Consider the following 24,797-nt stretch of genomic DNA (forward strand, 5'->3'; position numbering starts at 1 on the left):
AGGTGGGGGTGTAGAACCTGCCCCTCCATCTGAGAGAGGAGATCTGCCCTGAACGGGAGACGGAGCGGCGGGCGAGAGAAGAGATGAAGAAGATGCGTGTACCACACCCTTCTTGGCCAATCCGGGGCGATCAGAATAACTTGGGCCCGGTCTTGGAGAATCTTCCTCAGAACCCGAGGAATCAAAGGTATGGGAGGAAACGCGTAAAGGAGTTGACTTCCCCAACTCAACTGAAACACCGTCCCCCAAGGCTCCTTGCATCAGATACTGGAGACTGCAGAATGACGGGCAGTGTGCATTCTCGCGAGTGGCAAACAGGTCCACCTGAGGAGTTCTCCACGTCCGAAAGACGTGACGAACCACCTCTGGGTGAAGCCTCCACTCGTGGTCGGCCGAAAACTGCCGACTGAGATTGTCTGCACGCACGTTCAGAACTCCGGCCAGATGATTTGCCATTAGACAAATCTGATGGTCCTGAACCCAGGACCAGAGGCGCAGAGCCTCTTTGCAGAGACACTGCGACCCCACTCCTCCCTGCTTGTTGACATACCACATTGCGGTCGTATTGTCCGTCAGGACTTGAACTGACCGACCGCGAAGGGAAGGGAGGAAGGCCTTGAGTGCCAAACGAATCGCCCGTAACTCTATAAGGTTGATGTGAAGCAACCTTTCCTCTGGAGACCAAAGACGTTTGACCTCCAGATCCCCCAGATGAGCACCCCACCCTAGAGTGGATACATCCGTAATCACTGTGGTCACCGGGGGAGGCAGATGAAAAGCCTTTCCCTGAGACAGATTGCCTTCCACGCCCCACCAAGATAGATCCGCCACAGTTTCTCTGGAGATCCTCACAGACTCCCTCAGATCTCCGTTGTGCTGATACCACTGCCTGCGGAGGCACCACTGGAGCGCCCTCATGTGCCAGCGTGCATGGGTAACCAACAGAATGCAAGAAGCCATCAGACCGAGCAGGCGAAGGACCTCCAGGACTGGAAAGACCGCTCCATTGTGAAATAAAGGAATCATTTCCTGTATGTCGCGAATCCTTTGAGGAGGAGGGAATGCATGACATACAGTTGTGTCCAGTACCGCACCTATGAACAGGTTGCGCTGGGAGGGCACCAGGTGAGACTTGGGTACATTTATTGAAAAACCCAACCGGTAACTGAGTTGTCTCCTGCAGATGCTGGAGCACTCTCTCTGATGACTCCGCTTTGATCAGCCAGTCGTCCAAATAGGGAAATAATGGAATCCCCGACCTTCTGAGATGTGCAGCCACCACCACCATCACCTTGGTGAAGACCCGAGGCGCAGTAGTAATTCCAAAAGGAAGGACCGCAAACTGATAATGTTGTGATCCCACCGTAAAACGGAGATACTTCCTGTGCGACTTCAGGATTGGGATGTGGAAATACGCATCCTGCAAGTCGAGCGACACCATCCAGTCTTCTTCCAGCAGCGCCTGAAGAACCTGCGCAAGGGTGAGCATCTTGAACTTCTCTTGTTTCAGATAAAAATTCAAGATCCTGAGATCCAGGATTGGATGAAGTCTGCCATCCTTCTTGGGAATCAGGAAATACCGGGAGTAGCATCCCTGACCCCTTTCCTGCTCTGGCACCACCTCTATCGCACCCTTTCTTAATAGCGTCTGCACTTCCTCCTGCAGAAGTAAGAGGTGTTTTCCTCCGTGAAAAAACCTTGGCAAGGAGGGTAATTGGGAGGAAATTCCCGAAAGGGAAGAGCATACCCATTTTCTACGAGATTGAGAACCCAAAGATCTGATGTAATCGATTCCCAATCCCGTAGAAAGTGGGTAAGCCGACCCCCCACCGGACCCGCATGATCCTGAATGGCGGATCTAGGGCTGCTTTTCTGAGGCTGGGAGGTTGGAAGAAGTGGAGGAGGAGGAGGCCTGGCGACCTCTAGGACGAGCTCTTTGTTTTCCCCTGTACCACTTGTACAAGGGATTCTGCTGCTCCTGCTGCTGCTGCTGCTGCTGTTGACCTTGCCGATAGGTACGAAAGGAAGAGCGACCAAATCCTCTGAATCTTCTGGTAGAAGAACCCCTGGTCTGAAGCCCTAAAGATTTGGCAGTAGCCCTACTGTCCTTAAATCTTTCTAAGGCTGTATCAGCTTTCTTACCAAAGAGTCCAGCACCATCAAATGGCAGATCTAACAAAGCAGCCTGAACATCTGCTGAAAAGTCTGAAGATTTCAGCCAAGCTGATCTTCTTGTGGCAACCGCAGTACCCATGATGCGTGCCACCGAATCGGCAGTGTCCAGACCACTTTGTATTACCTGACGAGCAGCTACCTGCGCATCCGTTAGTACTTCTTCAAAATCTTTCCTGCTGTCATCAGGGATCTTAGGTGCCAGAAGACGCAGTGTGTCCATGAGAGCATGTACATATCTCCCCATAAGGCAAGTGGCATTGGTTGACTTTAATGCCATACTCGCAGAAGAAAAGGTCTTTTTAGCAACCTGATCTTGCTTCTTTGCATCCTTATCTCCAGGCACTTGAGGAAATGCACTCACAGTCTTTTTGGAACAGGCTGCCTGGATTACTAAACTTTCAGGTGAAGGATGAGAAGTCAGAAAAGCAGGGTCTTCTGGTGCGACCCTGTACCTTCTTGCCACATTCCTGGAAACTGCTGGTGCTGCAAGTGGCTTTTTCCAAACTTCCATAATAGGCTCCGTTAAAGCCTCAATAAAGGGGAGTAACGGTTCAACCACAGAACTGGGTGAATGCAGAACCTCAGTTAGAAGATTAGATTTAAATTCTACTGTAGGAAGAGTCAAATTCAAAAGTTCCGCAGCCTTCCTCATAACCATGTGATAAGGCTGAACGTCTTTTGAAGGGGCATCAGATACAGAAGGTAGCTCCCACTCGGGAGAAAACTCCAGGCCGCTAGCCTCCGCCAGTTTATCAAAACTGTCATCCTCAAGCTCACCTTCTTCCATTTCAGCTTGAGCTTCTGTATATCTCTGTTCTTCTATGAGGCGCTGAGCCTCCCTCCTGGACCTTTCTTTCACACGCCATGCCGTCGGATCCACCAACGACTCAGACGGAGCCGGAACCAACGTCAGTATCGAATCCGATGGCAAAGTGGCTTGGCCTCGAGGTGGACCCGGAGCTGACGACGTCGGTATCGGTGTCGATGACCTCGGCGGAACCGGGTATTGCCACGACGGTGTCTGTGCCGGCATGAATGACAAAAATGGAGCCGGAGCATAGGAGTGTGGAACTCCTAAATTGAAGGCTAGTGGACCCATGGGACCCGAAGGCGCACCAGAGGGGTACCATACCCTCGAAAATAAATCATATATAGTGTTCAAAAATGCTGATGGATCCTGGCCAAGACCGGAAATGGTGGCTGAAGACCCTCGGGCTGGCTTCGAGGTGGTTCCAAATTTGGCTCTTCCAGAGGCGCAGAATTCTCACCAGCCAGAACTTCCTTCTCATCCTCACGGGCCGGGGACGACGCCGGAGATTGAACCGGAGACGGAGCCGGAACCTGCGACTCCGAAGGCGAAGCCTCACCTTCGGGATCCAAGTCCTCCTCCGGAGGAACCACCTTCGAACGTACCTTCTTAGGTGACTTCGACCTCGAGTCCGAATCCCTACTGGAGTGACGTCGGGACTCGTGTCTTCTTTTCTTATGCTTCTTCCTTGACTACGAAGCATGGTCTGATGGTGACTTCGAAGACAACTCTTTTTGAGGCCTTGATCTCGACGCCGATCTCGACCTCGACCTCGCCCATCTCGAACGAGACCTCGAAGACTTTTTTCCTTTGTCACCTCTCAACTTCGCCACCAGAAGTTTGGTCTCTCTCCTTCGCAGAGCCTTTGGGTTCATCTTGGAGAAGTGTGGCTCAATGATTAGAAATGGCAGACCCTGATGCAGAGGTCTAGCCCGGGACCAGGGTTCAATTCCCCAACTCGGCGGGTCTTGGGCTCAAAAATTCCACGGACCTGATAATTCTCGCCTCGATGCCTATTCCAATCTTGGAGTCCCACTCTGCAACTCTGGGCAATAGCTTGCTTAATCTCCACAACGGCCCCACAACGCTAAGGATGCCTGGCCTCCACCTTGGGGGTGCCCAGGAGTGGACGCCTCACAGGGAAAGCCAGGATGGGTTCCACAGCGGTATTCGTACAAGCGCCTTGAGACCCTTGCGTGTGAGTAGTGCGCTATACAAGTATCAATTTACATATCAATTTACATTACATTTACATCTTCCGACATGATGAACATTCTTCAACATCATGATCTGAACTCAGACACCAGATGCAATCTTCGTGTGGGTCCGTGATTGACATCATATTCCCACACTCTCTGCAAGGCTTGAAGCCGGTCTTCTTTGTTGACATCGTGAAGGAAACAAAGAAACAGAAAAGCGAAGAAATAGCAACAAAGTTACTAAGAGGCTACAGAGATTCCCCGAAACCGTTAGTGTCGACGACACGGAAAAAAGGGAACTGACGTCATGACGCCGGCGTGGGCCTATTGTAGTGTCGGTGACGTCAGTGGAGTCGCGTGCGATGCCGTGCCTCTATGACGTCGTCCACGTCCACGTCGGCGCGAAGCTACAAAAAGAATTTCCGAATGTTGCTGACGCAAGGGGATATTCACAAGGTGAGGAATCCACTGGCAGATGTATCTATCAGAATAGGTATGTACTGCGCATGACCCACTGGGGGTCTCTGAACGTATTTAAAAGATTTTGATTGGATCCATCTGTGTCACACTTTGATCTGATCATGAAGAAGAGGCTACGGCCTTATAACGCGTTGGCACAAGAACATTTACCTTAAGTAAAGATGCTGGTTTCCTGTCATTAAAGCCACTTTGGTCAAAACTGCTGTGAGTGTGTCTTCAAACTTTAGGGGCGATTGTCATATATATACTGCAGAACAGTTGTACAGCCCTGGGGCCCACTGGAGGGCTGTCACTGTTCCATAAAACTCTTTTAGAAGCATACAACCACTGGAGGTTTTAATCAGGCATAAATATTACTACAAGTCCCAGCGTGAATTGCAATTGGGAAAAAAAACGGCACACCTAAGGCTAATGAAAATGAATGAAGCACGCAGGGGAACTGTAGAAGCCAGTAGACTGATGTGCTTTCAAAAGCGCCTCTGAAGAAAGTGCCTGAATGTACTGAAACACGTCAGGCGAATGGAGAAAAAAACGGAGCAGTCCCCCTGTTCCTTGGAGAATAAAAGTTGTACTTACCAACTGGACAACTGGAGGAGTGCGTCTTTATGCAGGGGCATCTTTTGTAGAGATATTATATATATATATATATATATATATATATATATATATATATATATATATATATATATATATATATATATATATATGTATGTATATATATATATATATATATATATATATATATATATATATATATATATATATATATATATATATATATATATATATCGATTTATGTATAGGAATGAATGAGTCAGAGAGAAAAATGTCCGTACATTTGTATCACATTAAAAAGCAATTACGCAGCAGTCATTTTCAATAGAATACAATATTTATGCAACACTATGCTCCATTTACAAACACTTTATGTTGTTCAGTGTCAATTCGTATGCCTACTATGACATGATGTATTCTACTTTGAATGAGTGTCACCGTTTTAATATACTTGATTAGACATAACTAAATAAATGAAAGTATAGTATCCACATTTAGCACCACTATAAAGTCATCTATAAACATTGGTGCTTAAACATGTCCTTTGGCTTTGCCACTAGATTAAATTAATCCATTTCCCCATTTACTATTCTTAAATAACTTGTTTTTGCAAAACTATTAAATCCACATCCAAAAGTGATTCGAGTGTGGATCCTAGCAGGAGGCATAGCGTGACCGTTAGACATTTAAGAGAACAAGAAAATGCGTAAACCATTGACACATTTGGGTTGGTTAGTGTCTTCCAAGAGAAAGTCCTGAAATTGTGTCACGTAGAGTTTATTGTTAACTTACATTTAGTGGTATAGAAAGTGGCGGCTCTTCAACGTTTTTATAATTTTATTTTTTCCTGCTGCATCAGCTTTGGGGACGGAGGGACTGCTCTGATGACAGAGGAGCAGGGTGAAGAGTGGTGGCACACTATAAGTGCGCATTACTTTTTGTCCAGCTGTCTCGAGCTGGCCAAACTCGCATGCACACTTTGCATGTTCTCCATCAGCCTGTAATACACAGCATGGGTAAAGAACATGCCCAGGCTCCTACTGGTTTTTCCAAGTGCCAAACCATGATGCTCAGACCAATCACAATTCTGCATTGCAGTGTTGTGATTGGCTTAGGGGAGCCTGGGTGCTTCCAGTTCTGGCCCGATGCGTCGGAGAGTGGAGGAGAGACGCAGCGACAAGGTAAATTTTGTTTCTCTTTTATTTAGAAACCCCTTACCTCCCACCTGGACCCCACCCAGCCAGCCCTGCCCCCCCACCACCACCTGATCCACGCCAGCTGCCACTGGGTACGGATTCCTAAAAACCAATGCACGTTGGCCCGTCGAATATCCAAGTGGCAGAACGTAAAATGGAATTGATATATAAGATTGACGAGGAATGTTATCTTAAGATGGTCCCGCTGAATATTTACAAGTTATTCGGACTATAGTTGTATCCCTGTGTTGTTTTCGTTTCATGTTGAGTTCAAGCATCTCTGTGCAAAATACAATAATAGAATAGATTGCAGATATCCATAGGCCCAAGCGGTATAGCCGCATGCTTCGGATCTCCGATTCATTTCCCATCTCTACTTTGAATCACAGAGCAGGGCGACGCCCCTTAGAGTCCAGTGTTCTGGGGGTTGCACAGTTTTCAAGAACAGAGTGAAAATGAAGGTGAGGTCTGTCCGTCTTGGTTTTTTGTACACAGGGCAGGCATACAAGCTGAATTGTTGCTTTTTAGGGTCCGCAGAAGCTGTTGTGCTGATTGCATAGACGTGCACGACGGGAAGATTAGTGAACAACACCTGAAATTCACAATAATAAGAATTAAGATCAATATAAACCGATTAATAAGAGTGAAATTTTTAAAGCAGCTTAGGAGTTACTCTCTTCAGATCAGTGGTACAGCATGCACACAAATGTACCTATACCATTTCAGAATTTTTATTTACCCAATAGACATGCCGCTTGGACTTTACATTAAAGCACTCGTGGCCAATCAGTGGCTTGAATCACTTAAATTGCAATAAATGTTTAGCACTGTTAGTTCAAGGAATCATGGGGCATATTACCAAGGGGGGCGATAGGCAATTATCGCCGGTTTGGCGGCCGTTTTAGGGCGCTAAGCGGCGATAATTCTATTGCTATATTAGCAAGCTGTCGCTAACTGATGTTAGCGACAGCTTTTAGGCGATAGCGAGCGGTTTGGGGCCCGCTTTGCATGTCAGCGATATTTATCGCTAATGACATGCAAAGTGGGCGTACCCAAACTGTTAGCGACTGAAAGCAGTCGCTAATGTCACTACCGCCTATTAGCAAGGCGGGCGTAGCGATGGAAATATTCCCACTATCGCCAAAAACGAACGCCTGCTCAGACCAGTTCTTAGCCATGTTATCCAATGGGAGGTGGATAACATGGCTAAGAGCATTTTGTCGCTAAAGCGTGAATATCGCTGTATTCTCAGCGATATTCACGCTATCGCCGGAAAAATTATCGCTTTGGAGATAAACGTTGCTAATAGCACGTTATCTCAGCGATAATTTCCGGCGATGCTTAGCGATTAAAAAAATGGTTGCTAAGCCTAGTTAGCGATAAATATCGCTACTCAGTAATATGCCCCCTTGTTTCTTTGACAGTTATGGCAAGAAGGCAGAATAATTTAGCTGAAGAAACAAAGAATCTCTACATGATGGTATTTGCTTTCCTTCAAGCCAGTTCTAAAGGGATTCAATTATTTTTTGTATTCACTAGCATTTGTAACTGTCTCAAGTACGGAAATTGATACTACGACGGAGGTATACTACATAGTTATTCACTAAGGGGACAGGGCACTACTAATCAGTAGAAAAATTGCACTTCACCTCGGAACCAGATCAAAATAATCACCGTTGGAGTCAGACAACATACGACCCCTCTCGTGTTCGTGTCCATAAATACCCTTCCAAAAGTAAACTCATATGCCACCAAAATTGAAATATGACCTCACAGGCTTTAATTAAAAAGTATTATATCATAAAAGAGTTTATATTACTTATTTTCTAAACAGTACAATACACATAAAACAATTCATGTAAAGTGCAATATCCAAACCCCTACCCTAGATGTATAAAAACAACAAGACTATTTAAAATAGCAAGATAAACCCCACAAATCCTAACAGGGAGACACTCTTGAACAGTCATTAAGCTGTTGCATAGTCTGGTCCGATACTAAACATCACGTTTTGTCCTGGTGAGTACAGAAATCAGTTCATCTCAGTGACTTCCAGTGGTCAGATCCACTTCAAACCCAGCGTCGATGCGTTTAAGGTACACAGCTCCTTCTCCTGGTACATGTAAGACATAATTCGGAAACCCAAATAATGGCTTCCATAGAGCAGACTTTAGCCCTTTACCAGGCATGAGACTTCATTGGGATCATCTTAATAGGGGACCAGATAATCTAAACTTGGGAACATATCTGGAGTTTCTGGTTTCGGGGAGATGTCTGCATTCGCAGTGGGTGGTAATATAGCAGTAATTGCAGGTGTTTTGCAACATGAATCCTAGTATATAAAGCCCCCAGACCCAGCTCCAGTTTGGGGAAATAAATATGGATGCCCCATGGTAGCTTAAAGAGTGCAAACTTGTAAACAATGTTATATAGTGAATAAATATGCTGCAAAATCAAGTTTTTAAGCTGTGTCCCAGTCTGGGTTTAATTACCTTCCGTTGAGGTAACTCAACTAGACGGGGAATACCTTGCTCTCTACACATATGGAGTCATATAAAGGCCACATGTACATTTGGTGGTAAAGGTGCGTGGCAATAATTCCGTTTCTGTGAAGCAGGATTTAACTTGGTCGTGAAGATGAGGAACAGCAGGTGGTATGGCACAGGTGTAAATATGATCAGTAAATCGAGGACGTTGCATTTGTACTGGTTTGTTAGGGTCTAAATGACCTTTCTGTGATGTTTGGTGGCAGACGTGTCAACCCAATAATTGCATCATGTGTCACATGAAATTGGCACTTCTCACACAGTAACCCTGTGAAGAGCCGATATCACAAGGTAAAAAGAAGATGAGCTGAAAAACCCTACATAGAGTAGGTTTCAACCTTGCTTTGAGTGGGTCGGGACCTTTATAAAACCCCTTTTCAGAGTGTGTATTCTTTCCAGGATACAGGAGACGACGTCTTACGCCTTTATTGCACAAGTTACTACTTGTGTAACGATATATCTGTAAGAGACATTAGTTAGTGATAGATTCCTTACCTTAGAATATCCCCAGGCGTCAGACTGGATCCGGAAACTTTTGCGTAGCAATACCCCTGCGCGCCGGTAGGCGTCGTCTGCGGCTCCGCGTCCGTCGTCGGCGTCGTGAGCGCCGGGATGACGTCGTCGGAGTACTTAGACGGCGCTCATGCGCGCTGACGTCAGTTCTGACACACAGCTTTTCCGCGCCAGATACGCAGAGCCATGATAGAACCAACACTGGTGCCATGAAACTAGGGCCCTGAAAGGGGATGACCTTAACCCTAGATATCGGTTCGCAGAACGGGGAGGATGGGTGGGTCGGTAAGGAATCTATCACTAACTAATGTCTCTTACAGATATATCGTTACACAAGTAGTAACTTGTGCATCTGAAAGAGACACGTTAGTGATAGATTCCTTACCTTAGAATAGATACCCCAGCAATACCAACCCCGGTGGTGGGTCTGCGAACCAATATCACACCAGAAAGTCCTGGAGGACGGAACGGCCAAAGAAGCCATCCCTCCGGACTTGACTGTCCGGGCAGTAGTGTCTTGCGAACGTGTGCAGCAAGGCCCACGTAGCTGCCTGGCAAATGTCCTGCAGGGGGACACCGCGGCCCAGGGCAGTTGTCGTTGCCGTGGCCCGAGTGGAGTGAGCCCGCAATCCAGCCGGGGGCTCCTTCCTTGCCATGGAGTAACATGCTTGGATACACAAGATGATCCACCGAGAGATGGTCCTCTTGTGCACAGCCTTACCCTTCTTTGCGCCCACGTAACCAACAAAGAGTTGGTCATCCACCCGGAATTGGCGTGTGCGATCTAGGTAGTAGGAGAGCGCACGTTTTGGATCCAGACGGTGGAGCCTCTCTTCCTCCTTCGAGGGATGCGGAGGCGGAAAGAAAGTGGGCAAGGTAATGGACTGCCCGATGTGGAAGGCCGTAACAACCTTGGGCAGAAAGGAAGGTTGTGTACGTAACACCACCTTGTCAGGATGAATAGACAGGAAAGGTGGAGAAGAAGAAAGAGCCTGGAGCTCACTCACTCTCCTGGCAGAGGTGATGGCAACCAGGAAGGCAGTCTTTAGAGTAAGGAGACGAAGAGGACAGTTATGCAGTGGCTCAAAGGGAGCACACATCAGATAAGTGAGAACAAGATTCAAGTCCCACTGGGGCATCAAGAAGGGAACAGGAGGGAACATGTGCGTGATGCCCTTCAGAAATCTACTTACAATAGGGGACTTGAATAAAGAAGGCTGATCTGGTAGCCTCAAGAAGGCTGATAGAGCAGAAAGGTACCCTTTAAGAGTGCCCAGAGCAGAGCCCTGCTGGGCAAGGGAAAGAAGAAAGAGCAGCACTTCCGAAAGGGGTGCCGAGAGAGGATCCACAGCCTTTGCTGTGTACCATGCCACAAATCTGTTCCACCGGCAGGCGTATACCGACTTTGTGGAGGGACGCCTGGCTGCCAGAATGATATCACAGACTTCAGGAGGCAAGTCAAATGGCCTCAACTGCCGCCGCTCAATCTCCAAGCTTGTAGGTGGAGATTGGACAGATTCGGGTGCAGGACCGTCCCCTGCTGCTGCGACAGAAGGTCCTCCCGAAGAGGCAGACGAATCGGGGGATCGACTGACATGCTGAGTAGCTCGGGATACCAGTATCTTCGTGCCCAGTCCGGAGCCACAAGGATGACCTGGGCCCGATCGCGCCTGATCTTCTTCAGCACTCTGGGCAGAAGTGGTATAGGCGGAAAGGCGTACAACAGACCGCAGCTCCACTCGCGACGAAAAGCGTCTCCGAGCGAGTGCCGCCTTGGAAATTCCAACGCGCAGAACTGATGACATTGCGCGTTCTCTTCTGTGGCGAATAGATCTAACCAAGGCTCTCCCCACTGCCGAAAGAGACCTTGCGCCACGTCCGAGTTCAGACGCCATTCGTGATCCATCATGCACCGGCGGCTGAGTTCGTCCGCCCTGGCATTCAGAGAGCCTGCCAGGTGTTGAACCACCAGGGTCACGCCCTTATGTTCCAGCCACTGCCAGAGGCGCAGAGCCTCCTGGCAGAGGGTCCACGACCCCACCCCGCCTTGCTTGTTGCAGTACCACATGGCGGTGGTGTTGTCGGTGAACACTTGCACTACGCTCCCCCGGACAGAGGGGAGGAATGCCTTCAGTGCTAGACGAATCGCCCGCAGCTCCAGAAGGTTGATATGGAGCCGGGACTCCGCCGGAGACCAGAGGCCTCTGATCTCCGCCTCTCCCATGTGGCCTCCCCAGCCCTAGAGGGACGCGTCCGTCACAACTACGTGCTCCGGTTGGGGTAGGGAGAGGGGTCTGCCACTGACCCAGTCGCGGTCCGTGAGCCACCACTGCAGTTGTCTCGCAGTGCCCTCCGAGATCAGGACATGATCGGACAGGTTGCCCTGATGCTGGGCCCACTGAAACGTCAGGTCCCACTGCAGAGCCCGCATCCGCCACCTGGCGTGACGCACCAGAAGGATGCAGGAGGCCATCAGTCCCAGAAGCCGCAGCGTCAACCTGACCGAGACCCGGGATAACGGCTGGAAGATGGGAACCAGAGCCTGAATATCCCGAACCCGCTGCTCGGGTGGGTAAACCCGAAACTGCGCCGAGTCGAGAACCGCTCCGATGAAGAGGAGCTTCTGAGAGGGACACAGGTGTGACTTCGGCACATTGATGGAGAACCCCAGCAAGTGCAGGAGGTTGGCCGTAGTCTGGAGGTGGCTGACGACTGTCTGGGGCGAGCCCGCCTTCAACAACCAGTCGTTGAGGTAGGGGAAGACTGATACCCCCTGCCTGCGCAGATGGGCTGCGACCACCGCCATCACCTTCGTGAACACCCGTGGGGCGCTGGTAAGGCCGAAGGGGAGCACGGTAAACTGAAAGTGCTCTTGGCCTACCGTGAACCGCAGGTAACGCCGGTGGGCCGGCAGGACGGGGATGTGGAAATAGGCGTCCTGCAAGTCCAACGCTACCATCCAGTCTCCTGGGTCCAGGGCAGCCAGGACCTGAGCCAAAGTGAGCATCTTGAACTTCTCCGTCCGGAGGAAGCCGTTGACGTTCCGCAGATCCAAGATAGGGCGTAGGCCCCCTTTGCCCTTCTTGGGTACCAGAAAGTAGTGGGAGTAACAACCACGTCCTACTTCTTGCCCAGGAACGCGCTCGATGGCCCCCTTGGCCAAGAGGGCCGAAACCTCCTCTCGCAGAAGTTGCAAGTGATCCCCCGACACACGGTGGTATTGAGGTGGCATGGATGGAGGGGATGACTCGAAGGGGAGGGAGAAGCCCCTTCGGACAATTTGCAGCACCCACCTGTCCGAAGTGACTGTATGCCAGTGGGAGAGGTGATGGCGAACCCTGCCTCCCACAGGCGTCACATGGGCCTGAAAACTCGGACTAGGAAGGTTTTGAGGCAGGGGCTGCTGAGGGAGGTGTGGACTGGGCTCGCCGCTGTCCCCGACCACCGCCACGGCGGTTCCCACGTCCGCCACCGCGTTGCTGTACATTCTGCGGCGCGTGGCTGATGGTACGTGGTGGGGCGCCCCTTCCGTGGCCATGAAAGGAGCGAAAGGCACCCGATTGCTGGCGTGGGGCCGTAAGGCCCAAGGACTTGGCCGTGGCCCTGGAGTCCTTGAAACGTTCCAGCGCATGGTCTGCCTTGTCGCAGAAGAGGCGACGGCCATCAAACGGCATGTCCAGGAGGGTGGCCTGGACATCGGCTGAGAAATTGGCGGACCTCAACCAGGCGTGGCGTCGAACCGCCACCGTCGTTGCCATCGCCCTGCCCAGTGAGTCCGTAGTATCCAGTCCACACCGGATAGAAAAGCGTGCTGCATCCCGGCCGTCCGCCAGGGCTTGGCTGAGTTTAGCCTGGACCTCCTCCGGGCATCTAGGCAGCACCTCCGCAACCGTGTCCCACAGGGTGTGGGTGTAGCGGCCCAAAAGACAGGCGGTGTTCACAGACCGCAGCCCTAAGCTCACAGACGAGAAAACCTTCTTCCCGAACTGTTCATATCTCTTGGATTCCCTGTCGGGCGGGGCCGACGGGAATGCGGTTTGGGAGTTTGAGGCCTGGATGACCAGACTCTCGGGGGTGGGATGGGTGGACAAAAAGCATAGGTCGCCCGGTGCCGGGCGGTAGCGTCTGGCCACGTTCCTGTCCACAGGCGGGCCTGTGGCAGGCTTGGACCAAGTGCCCAGAAGAACGTCACACAAGGCCTCATTGAACGGCAGAAGGGGCTCCGCTGAGCTGGAGTGCGGTTTGAGGACCTCAGTGAGCAGATTAGTCCTCACGGCCGCGACGGGGAGCTGAAGGTTTAGGGCCTTAGCTGCCTTCGTCAACACTACGCTGTAAGCAGAACCCGCCTCCGAAGCCACAGTCGGGGGCGACGTAAATCCAGTGTCTGGCGAGGTGTCAATACCACTGGCCTCCCCAAGCTCATATGTCCAGTCCTGCTGTGAGTGGCAATCACGTGCCAGAGGGTCCTCGGACCCCTCCCACTGCTCCTCGTCACCTGGCTCCTGGAGACCAGGATCAACAGCCAGGGCCTCCTCGTGGAGATAGAATTCTCCAAAGGCCGTCGGAATCGGCGCCCAGCGGCGCCCTTCCGACTCCTGAGTAGGACCGTAGGAAACATTGGGGGCGGCAACCACATCGGCTGCCGGGGACGACACCTGAAGGGACGGCGCCGGCGAGGTCGTAAGGTCGACCGGCGAGGTCCCGGATCCGGAGCCGGATCCAGCGAGGCCACCGTCGTTGCCATCGCCCTGCCCAGTGAGTCCGTAGTATCCAGTCCACACCGGATAGAAAAGCGTGCTGCATCCCGGCCGTCCGCCAGGGCTTGGCTGAGTTTAGCCTGGACCTCCTCCGGGCATCTAGGCAGCACCTCCGCAACCGTGTCCCACAGGGTGTGGGTGTAGCGGCCCAAAAGACAGGCGGTGTTCACAGACCGCAGCCCTAAGCTCACAGACGAGAAAACCTTCTTCCCGAACTGTTCATATCTCTTGGATTCCCTGTCGGGCGGGGCCGACGGGAATGCGGTTTGGGAGTTTGAGGCCTGGATGACCAGACTCTCGGGGGTGGGATGGGTGGACAAAAAGCATAGGTCGCCCGGTGCCGGGCGGTAGCGTCTGGCCACGTTCCTGTCCACAGGCGGGCCTGTGGCAGGCTTGGACCAAGTGCCCAGAAGAACGTCACACAAGGCCTCATTGAACGGCAGAAGGGGCTCCGCTGAGCTGGAGTGCGGTTTGAGGACCTCAGTGAGGAGATTAGTCCTCACGGCCGCGACGGGGAGCTGAAGGTTTAGGGCCTTAGCTGCCTTCGTCAACACTACGCTGTAAGCAGAACCCGCCTCCGAAGCCACAGTCGGGGGCGACGTAAATCCAGTGTCTGGCGAGGTGTCAATACCACTGGCCTCCCCAAGCTCATATGTCCAGTCCTGCTGTGAGTGGCAATCACGTGCCAGAGGGTCCTCGGACCCCTCCCACTGCTCCTCGTCACCTGGCTCCTGGAGACCAGGATCAACAGCCAGGGCCTCCTCGTGGAGATAGAATTCTCCAAAGGCCGTCGGAATCGGCGCCCAGCGGCGCCCTTCCGACTCCTGAGTAGGACCGTAGGAAACATTGGGGGCGGCAACCACATCGGCTGCCGGGGACGACACCTGAAGGGACGGCGCCGGCGAGGTCGTAAGGTCGACCGGCGAGGTCCCGGATCCGGAGCCGGATCCAGCGAGGTCGCGCGGCGCCGGGACCGAAGTCGCCAGCGGCGCCGGGGCCGAAGCACCCGACGTCGTCGGGGCCGAAGCGCCCGACCCGGAAGGACCTCCAGACGGAGCCGATCGGCCCGAAGGCGCCACGGGAACCGACTGAGGAGGGAGGGCCCTCATGGCCATGAGGTACCTCTCGACCTCCTCCTGCGACGCGCCGTGCTCAGGGACCCGAAGGTGTGGGGCAAGCGGCGACGCTTGCGACTCCCGCGGAGCCGCGTGGGCGGTGTCGCCCGAGTCCCCGGCCGCATCGTGCGAGCGTCGGGGCGGGTCGGAGGATCGATGGTGTCGCTCCGACCTCTCATGCCTCTTACCCAGGGGCGTAACAAACGCCCCCGCAGACCCCGCAGTGCGGGGGGGCCTCTCTCTCTACAGTTAATGAAGGGGGCCCCCAGGAGGCCCGGCCCCCTCAGCTCTTCTGAGGGCTGTGTGAGAGAGGCCTGCGCTGAAGCAATCCTCTCTCCCTCTGTGTCTGAAGCAGGTGCAGCCTGCTCCGTTCCCCTCACCCCCTCCCTCTGACTAAAGAGAAACAAAGTATCAACATTGTTTCTCTTCAGTCAGAGCCAGAGGCAGGCCCGGGACAAGGACGGGCCCCAGAGACAGCAGTCCACTGCTCCTCTGAGGCAGTTCAGAGCCCGGCACCCCACTCTCTCCTCTCGATAAGCAAAGCCCACCCCACAAGAGAAGAGACAGGGACACGGAGGGGGTGGGGGCCCCACCCCACAAGAGAAGAGAAGAGACAAGGACAAGGATTGGGTGGGGGCCGGCCCACCCCACAAGAGAAGAGAAGAGACAGGGACAAGATGGGGTGGGTGCCCCATCCCACAAGAGAAGAGACAGGGACAGGCCCCACCGAGAAGAGACAGGGACAAGGATTGGGTGGAGGCCCCACCCCACAAGAGAAGAGAAGAGACAGGGACAAGGATGGGGTGGGTGCCCCATCCCACAAGAGAAGAGACAGGGACAGGCCCCCACCGAGAAGAGACAGGGACAAGGATTGGGTGGGGGCCCCACCCCACAAGAGAAGAGAAGAGACAGGGACAAGGATGGGGTGGGGGCCCCATCCCACAAGAGAAGAGACAGGGACAGGCCCCCACCGAGAAGAGACAGGGACAAGGATGGGGTGGGGGCCCCACCCCACAAGAGAAGAGAAGGGACAGGGACAAGGATGGGGTGGGGGCCCCATCCCACAAGAGAAGAGACAGGGACAGGCCCCCACCGAGGAGAGACAGGGACAAGGATTGGGTGGGGGCCCCATCCCACAAGAGAAGAGACAGGGACAGGCCCCACCGAGAAGAGACAGGGACAAGGATTGGGTGGGGGCCCCACCCCACAAGAGAAGAGAAGAGACAGGGACAAGGATGGGGTGGGGGCCCCATCCCACAAGAGAAGAGACAGGGACAGGCCCCCACCGAGGAGAGACAGGGACAAGGATTGGGTGGGGGCCCCACCCCACAAGACAAGAGAAGAGACAGGGACAAGGATGGGGTGGGTGCCCCATCCCACAAGAGAAGAGACAGGGACAGGCCCCACCCGAGAAGAGACAGGGACAAGGATTGGGTGGGGGCCCCATCCCACAAGAGAAGAGAAGAGACAGGGACAAGGATGGGGTGGGGGCCCCATCCCACAAGAAAAGAGACAGGGACAGGCCCCACCCGAGAAGAGACAGGGACAAGGACGGGCTGGGGGCCCCATCCCACAAGAGAAGAGAAGAGACAGGGACAAGGATGGGGTGGGTGGGGGCCCCAGAGACAGCACTCTCCACTTCCCCTCTGAGGCAGCTCAGAGCCCGGCCCCAACGCTCTCCCCTCCATAAGCAAAGCCCAGCCCACAAGAGAAGAGAAGAGACAGGGACAAGGATGGGGTGGGGGCCTCAGAGAGCAAGAGCAGGAGACAGCACAGAGCAGTGCTCGGGACCCTGACAAGGGTGGGAGTGGGGGCCCCCAGAGAGAGCATTCTCCAGGGCAAAGCTCACATGAGAAGGGATGAGGCAGCAAAATGGTGCCCTCAGGTAAGCCCTCTTGTTAGAACACACCATGGGCATCCGTAGGAGGGGAGGAGGGGGGCCGAGAAGGGTGCAAGGCAGAGGGGGAAAAGGGTGCAAGGCAGAGGGGGAGAGGGATGCAAGGTAGAGAAGGGTGCAAGGCGGAGGGGAGAAGGGTGCAAGGCAGAGAAGAGAAGGGTGCAAGGCGGAGGGGAGAAGGGTGCAAGGCGGAGGGGAGAAGGGTGCAAGGCAGAGGGGAGAAGGGTGCAAGGCAGAGAGGAGAAGGGTGCAAGGAAGAGAGGAGAAGGGTGCAAGATAGAGAAGGGTGCAAGGCGGAGGGGGAGAAGGGTGCAAGGTGGAGGGGGAGAAGGGTGCAAGGCAGAGGGGAGAAGGGTGCAAGGCAGAGGGGAGAAGGGTGCAAGGCAGAGGGGAGAAGGGTGCAAGGAAGAGAGGAGAAGGGTGCAAGGTAGAGAAGGGTGCAAGGCGGAGGGTGAGACGGGTGCAAGGCAGAGGGGAGATGGGTGCAAGGCAGAGGGGAGACGGGTGCAAGGCAAAGGGGAGAAGGGTGCAAGATAGAGAAGGGTGCAAGGCGGAGGGGGAGAAGGGTGCAAGGTGGAGGGGGAGAAGGGTGCAAGGCAGAGGGGAGAAGGGTGCAAGGCAGAGGGGAGAAGGGTGCAAGGCAGAGGGGAGAAGGGTGCAAGGAAGAGAGGAGAAGGGTGCAAGGTAGAGAAGGGTGCAAGGCGGAGGGTGAGACGGGTGCAAGGCAGAGGGGAGATGGGTGCAAGGCAGAGGGGAGACGGGTGCAAGGCAAAGGGGAGAAGGGTGCAAGGCAAAGGGGAGAAGGGTGCAAGGCAAAGGGGAGAAGGGTGCAAGACAGAGGGGAGAAGGGTGCAAGGCAGAGAGGAGAAGGGTGCAAGGCGGAGGGGGAGAAGGGTGCAAGGCAGAGAGGAAAAGGATGCAAGGTAGAGAAGGGTGCAAGGCGGAGGGGGAGAAGGGTGCAAGGTGGAGGGGGAGAAGGGTGCAAGGCAGAGGGGAGAAGGGTGCAAGGCAGAGGGAGAATGGTGCAAGGTAGAAAAGGGGTGGAGGTGGACTAGGGTACAAGGGGAGGGGGAGAAGGATACAAGGGGGAGGGGGAAAGGGTGCAAGAGGGAGGGCAAGAAGGGTGCAAGGCAGAGGAGAGAAGGGTGCAAGGGGGATGGTGATGAAGTTAAAAATGTGCCCCCCCTGGAAACATTTCTGCGGACACCCATGGAATGCACACTACTTTGTGAGGGAGAGTGGGAGAGAGTGGAGAGAGAGAGAGAGAGAGAGTGGAGAGAAACAGTGGAGAGAAACAGTAGAGAGAGAGTGGCTAAAGAGAGAGAGAGAGAGTGGAGAGAGACAGTGGAGAGAGAGTAGACAGTGGAGAGAGAGTGGAGATAGACAGTGGAGAGAAAGAGAGTGGAGAGAGAATGGAGAGAGCATGGAGAGACACTGGAGAGAGTGGAGAAAGAGAGAGTGGAGAGAGAGAGTGGAGAGAGAGAGAGAGTGGAGAGAGAGAGAGAGAGAGTGGAGAGAGAGAGAGAGAGTGGAGAGAGAGAGAGTGGAGAGAGAGAGTGGAGAGAGAGAGAGTGGAGAGAGAGAGAGTGGAGAGAAAGATAGAGTGGAGAGAAAGATAGAGTGGAGAGAAAGATAGAGTGGAGAGAGAGTGGAGAGAGACAGTGGAGAGAGACAGTGGAGAGAGCGAGTGGAGAGAGCGAGTGGAGAGAGCGAGTGGAGAGAGCGAGTGGAGGGAGCGAGTGGAGGGAGCGAGTGGAGAGAGCGAGTGGAGAGAGCGTGTGGAGAGAGCGAGTGGAGAGAGCGAGTGAAGAGAGCGAGTGGAGAGAGAGAGAGTGGAGAGAGAGAGTGTGGAGAGAGAGAGTGTGGAGAGAGAGAGTGTGGAGAGAGAGAGTGTGGAGCGAGAGAGAGAGAGAGAGAGTGGAGAGAGAGAGAGAGTGGAGAGAGAGAGTGGAGAGAGACAGAGTGGAGAGAGAGTGGAGAGTAGAGAGAGACAGTGGAGAGAGAGAGACAGTGGAGAGAGAGACAGTGGAGGGAGACAGCAGAGAGAGAGTGGGTGGAGAGAGAGTGAATGGAGAGAGGGTGAGTGGAGAGAGAGTGAGTGGAGACAGAGTGAGTGGAGAGAGTGAGTGGAGAGAGTGAGTGGAGAGAGAGAGTGGAGAGAGTGAGTGGAGAGAGAGAGTGGAGAGAGAGAGTGGAGAGAGAGAGTGGAGAGAGAGAGTGGAGAGAGAGAGTGGAGAGAGAGAGTGGAGAGAGAGAGTGGAGAGAGAGAGTGGAGAGAGAGTGGAGAGGGAGTGGAGAGAAAGTAGAGAGAGAGAAGGGGGAGAGGGTGGAGAGAGAGGGAGCAGAGGGAGACAGTGGAAGGAGACAGTGGAGGGAGACAGTGGAGGGAGACAGTGGAGAGAGAGATAGTGAGAGAGTGGAGAGAGAAAGTGGAGAGAGAGACAGAGGAGAGACCGTGGAGAGAGAGACAGTAGAGATAGAGTGGACAGAGTTGAGAGAGAGAATGGAGAGAGAGTAGAGACTGACTGACTGAGAAACTGACTGAGAGAGAGAGAGTGACTGACTGACAGAGAGAGAGAGACTGATTGAGAGTGAGACTGACTGACTGACAGAGACTGACTAAGGTAGAGAGAAACTGACTGAGAAAGAGAGACAGAGAGAGAGGCAGAGACTGACTGACAGAGAGATAGACTGATTGACTGTCAGAGAGACTGACTTGGAGAGAGATTGACTGAGAGAGAGTCTGACTGACAGAGACTGACTGACAGAGCGCGAGAGAGACTGACTGACTGGGGTAAAGAGAGAATGACTGACTGAGAGAGACTGACTGACTGGGAGAGAGAGAGACTGACTGGGAGAGAGAGAGACTGGCTGACTGAGAGAGAGATTGACTGACAGAGAGGGAGACTGACTGACAAAGACTGACAGAGAGAGAAAGAGACTGAGAGACTGACAGAGAAAGAGAGAGTGACTAACAGAGAGAGAGAGAGACTGACTGACAGAGAGAGAGACTGACTGACAGAGAGAGAGACTGACTAAGAGAGCGAAACTGACAGACTGAGAGAGACTGATTGAGAGAGTGACTGAGAGAGAGAGACTGACTGACAGAGAGAGACTGAGACTGACAGAGAGACTGACTGAGAGAGACTGACTGAGAGAGACTGACTGAGAGAAACTGACAGAGAGAGACTGACTGACAGACAGATAGAGATCGAGAGACTGACTGACTGACTGAGAGAGACTGACTGAGAGAGACTGAATGACAGAGAGTGATAGACTGACTGACAGAGAGAGAGACTGACTGACAGAGAGAGAGAGACTGAGACTGACAGAGAGACTGACTGAGAGAGACTGACTGAGAGAGACTGACTGAGAGAGACTGACTCAGAGAGACTGAATGAGAGAGACTGACTGAGAGAGACTGACAGAGAGAGACTGACTGACAGACAGATAGAGAGCGAGAGACTGACTGACTGACGGAGAGAGACTGACTGAGAGAGAATGAATGACAGAGAGTGATAGACTGACTGACAGAGAGAGAGACTGACTGACAGAGAGAGAGACTGAGACTGACAGAGAGACTGACTGAGAGAGACTGACTGAGAGAGACTGACTGAGAGAGACTGACTGAGAGAGACTGACTGAGAGAGACTGACAGAGAGAGACTGACTGAGAGAGACTGACTGAGAGAGACTGAATGACAGAGAGTGATAGACTGACTGACAGAGAGAGAGACTGACTGACAGAGAGGGACTGACTGACAGACTGACAGAGAGAGACAGAGAGAGAGAGACTGACTGACTGAGAGTGACTGACTAAGAGAGACTGAATGACAGAGAGAGATAGACTGACTGACTGAAAGAGAGATACTGACTGACAGAGAGAGAGAGACTGTGATGGAATTGGGGTCAAAGTGTGTATGAAGCTATGCAATGCCTCTTAATATTGCTATTGTCTAATAAAAATAAAAATGTATTATCAAAATGTGCTCTTTGTAGTTATATCTGCTTTTGAAATACTGCATTGTCGCTTTGTCCAATGTTTTAAAACGGAAATGGGAAGGAGCAGTGAATGCACTTTTGTCAAAACTAAACGATGAGTGGGCCCGATGTTGTATATCATGACAGGAGTCTGCATCAGGAAACCCACCTAAAAATGGTCAAACTTCCCCGGCCTACTCATGGCAGGGACCCTGTAATGAATGGACCACCACCTATGATAGCCTGCTGGCAGACTAAGCCCAACCTTTAACTCCACCATCCAGTGTTACTATTAACGGCTGCATTGGTGACAGTGGCGTAACAATAGCCCCGCATCCCCTGCAGTATGGCGGGTCGCTGGCCTGAGAGCTCTAGACAGGCATGGAGGATGGGAGGGGGGCCCCCGCCATGTAGTTTGCAGGGGGGCCCCCTCATGTTTTGTTACGCCACTGCTCTTACCTGAGGACTTGGAACCAGACGATCGGTGTCCACTCCCGGAACGTCGATGACTCCGACCTCGCGACCTGTCCCTCGACCTCCCGTGGGACCGGGACCTGGAGCGGCGCGGGCCGACTGCCTCAGCTCGAGACGCTTGCGGGACCGCTCCCGCCTAGCCTTCGACGTCAGGGCCCGGCAGTCGGAGCAGGTTCGATCGTCGTGGTCGAGGCCTAAGCACTTCAGGCACCGGCGATGGGGGTCCGTGACCGACATGAGTCGGCCGCACTTCGAACAAGGCTTGAACCCGGGCATCCCTGGCACCGAAAGTCGAGACAGTCGACTAAAGAGAAGATCAAAAAGGATCAAAATTTTTCAGTCAAAAAGTGACTGGGGGTAGAGCTTCTTCCGGATCTGCGCTAGCTGGCGCGGAAAAAAGAAGAACTGACGTCAGCGCGCATGGGCGCCGTCTAAGTACTCCGACGACGTCATCCCGGCGCTCACGACGCCGACGACGGACGCGGAGCCGCAGACGACGCCTACCGGCGCGCAGGGGTATTGCTACGCAAAAGTTTCCGGATCCAGTCTGACGCCTGGGGATATTCTAAGGTAAGGAATCTATCACTAACGTGTCTCTTTCAGATTTAATATTTTAGGGGGAGTAGAAGAAGAGAGGCTACTCAATCCACCAGATACACTAAGCAGTGGATTTGCCCCTTAATGATTTTTTGAACAGGAAGCAGTGCCGAAGTGGGCGGGATCAGCAGGGCATGGCGTGCCCCTACTTCTTTTATTATAAAGATTCTGTTCCCCTACTTTTTTTTTAATGCGTCCCAGGACGGCAGAAATCACCAAATCCTATAGATAAGGCTTGGAGGTCCTGTCCGTTCGGGGACAGGGGTGGGCAGAGAAGGAAAAAGACTTGGGGCCCGATGTAGGTAATCTCGATTTACCTACTCTTAAATACCGAATCATACCGATTCGGTATTTAAGAGTAGGTAAATTGGAAGTAGGCAGATGTAGGTAATTTTTCTTTTTCAAATACTGAATCTGTAAAATTCGGTATTTACCGATTTGGTAAATACCGAATTGGTATTTGCCATTGATTCCTATGGGCCTTGAAGCCCATAGGAATCAATGGCAAATACCGATTCGGTAATTACCGAATCGGTAAATACCGAATCCTGCCAGGGGGAACAGGATGTCACTTTGACACCCTGTAGCACCCCAATGTCAGGCTTGTGTGCCATGTGGCACACATACATGTCCTAAGGGCATGTCTGCGTGTCACATGGCACAGGTGTACATGCACAGATGTGCATGTACACCTGAATTCGTTATTTACCATGCAATAGTATTACATGGTAAATAGCAAATTCTTAGGGGCCTGTGGCACTGTTTAAAGCGCCATCTACATCTGCATTTACAAATTCGGTATTTTTACCGAGTCTGTATTTACCAATTCGGTAGTTTTACCAATTCGGTAAATACAGATTCGGTAAAAATACAGAATCTGTAAATACATGCCCCCTACATTGGAAAAGGCATTTACCGGTCGGTAACGGCCGAATTCGGCCGTTACCGACCGGTAAATGCCTACCTACATCAGGCCCTCTGTCTTTTCCTTCTTGCCAAGACAAGGACAGTGTCCACTTCTGCTTTGCCACTGACAGCTGCCCCCTCCCTCTTTCTTCCTCTTATTCCCTCTCTTTCCATCTAGCTCCTATTCACTGAAAACTGTGACTTAAAGAAACGGTTCTCACCCTCTCTTTCCTCCTTTCGTTTATTTGTTCCACTGTGAAATGGATCCAAAAAAGAAAAACTCTTTCTGGAAGAACAAGTTACTTACTTTCAGTAATGATATATCTGTAAGAGACATAGATTAGTTATAGATTTCTTACATTGTGAATTACCCCCAGGGGTCTGCCTTGATGCGGAGCGTGTCGAAAGGTGGTGTAGATCAGTTCTGCGTTCATCGTTGGCGTCAGTGTTGCCGTGATGACATTGCGGTAGCTTCTTAGACGCCACCCTTGCGCGCAGACATCAGTCCTTTTACATGACATTCCACGCCAGAAGCGCAGAGCCATGCACGACAGTGACCACTGGTGCACAAAACTAGGGCCCTAAAAGGGATTCCCTGACCCTAGAAGTCAGTTCACAGAACGGGGAGGATGGGTGGGGCGGTAAGGAATCTATACCTAATCTATGTCTCTTACAGATATATTGTTTACCGAAGGTAAGTAACTTGTTCATCTGAAAGAGACAATTATTTATAAATTCCTTACCTTGTGAATAGATACCCCAGTAATACCAACCCCGCAGCTGGGTCGGCGAACCAAGTTAACACCAAACAGTCCTGGAGAACAGAAGGGCCAAAGAAGCTGCCTCTCCGGACTTGGCTGTCCAGGCAGAAGTGTTTTTTAACCATGTGCAGAGATGCCCACGTAGCTGCCTGACAGATATAATTGAAGGGGACTCCCTATCCCAAAGCAGTGGTAGCTGCCGTTGCCCTTGTGGAATGGGCTCATAATCCCACTGGAGGTTCCTTCTTTGCAACAGAGGAGCAAGCTTTGATGTGGAGGCAGAAAGAAGGTGGGCAAGGTGATGGTTTGACCAATGTGGAAAGAAGTAACCCCTTTGGGAAGAAAGGAAGGTCTGGTTCTGAGGACAACCGTGTCTGTATGAACAGCCAGAAAGGGACCCTTTGAAGAAAGAGCTTGGAGCTCACTCACCCTGCAAGCAGAGGTGATGGCAACCAGAAAGGCAGTCTTTAAAGTAAGAAATCAGAGAGGACAGTTATGAATAGGGCTCCCGGTTTTATGGTATTTATTTTTTTGCCATTTCCGTCTGTATTTATCCATATTTATTTTTTGGGCATTTTTTCTGTATTAATCCACAATTATTTTTGCCGCAAGCAAAAGACACTGCTACAGCTAGTATTTTTCCGCATTTATTTAAATTGACAATGCACACCAGCGCCCGGTTGTTATTGGTCAACACAATACATTCATCTGAAAACTTTCCCATTGTAGTACAAGCACATGTGCATTTCAAGAGACTTTGCGGACAATGAGGCTCTTTCTGGTTTGTTAATGAAATAAAGACCACCCCATAATAAGTTAATCAGAAACACGTCTAACT

General features: G+C 52.1%; 1 protein-coding gene across 1 annotated transcript in view; it reads right to left on the reverse strand.

Moving 5' to 3' along the window:
• Nucleotides 1-5,539: 5,539 nt before the first annotated feature.
• Nucleotides 5,540-24,797, reverse strand: part of LOC147722959 (dynein axonemal heavy chain 5-like) — a 1,378,573-nt gene continuing 1,359,315 nt past the window's right edge. The window contains exon 77 of the mRNA XM_086965349.1: nucleotides 5,540-7,005. Coding sequence (XP_086821475.1) covers nucleotides 6,787-7,005 — 219 coding nt within the window. The 3' untranslated portion in view covers nucleotides 5,540-6,786. The remainder of the gene's footprint in view (nucleotides 7,006-24,797) is intronic.

This window comes from Lissotriton vulgaris, chromosome 4_1 (assembly GCF_964263255.1).
Source record: "Lissotriton vulgaris chromosome 4_1, aLisVul1.2, whole genome shotgun sequence".
Classification (NCBI taxonomy): domain Eukaryota; kingdom Metazoa; phylum Chordata; class Amphibia; order Caudata; family Salamandridae; genus Lissotriton; species Lissotriton vulgaris.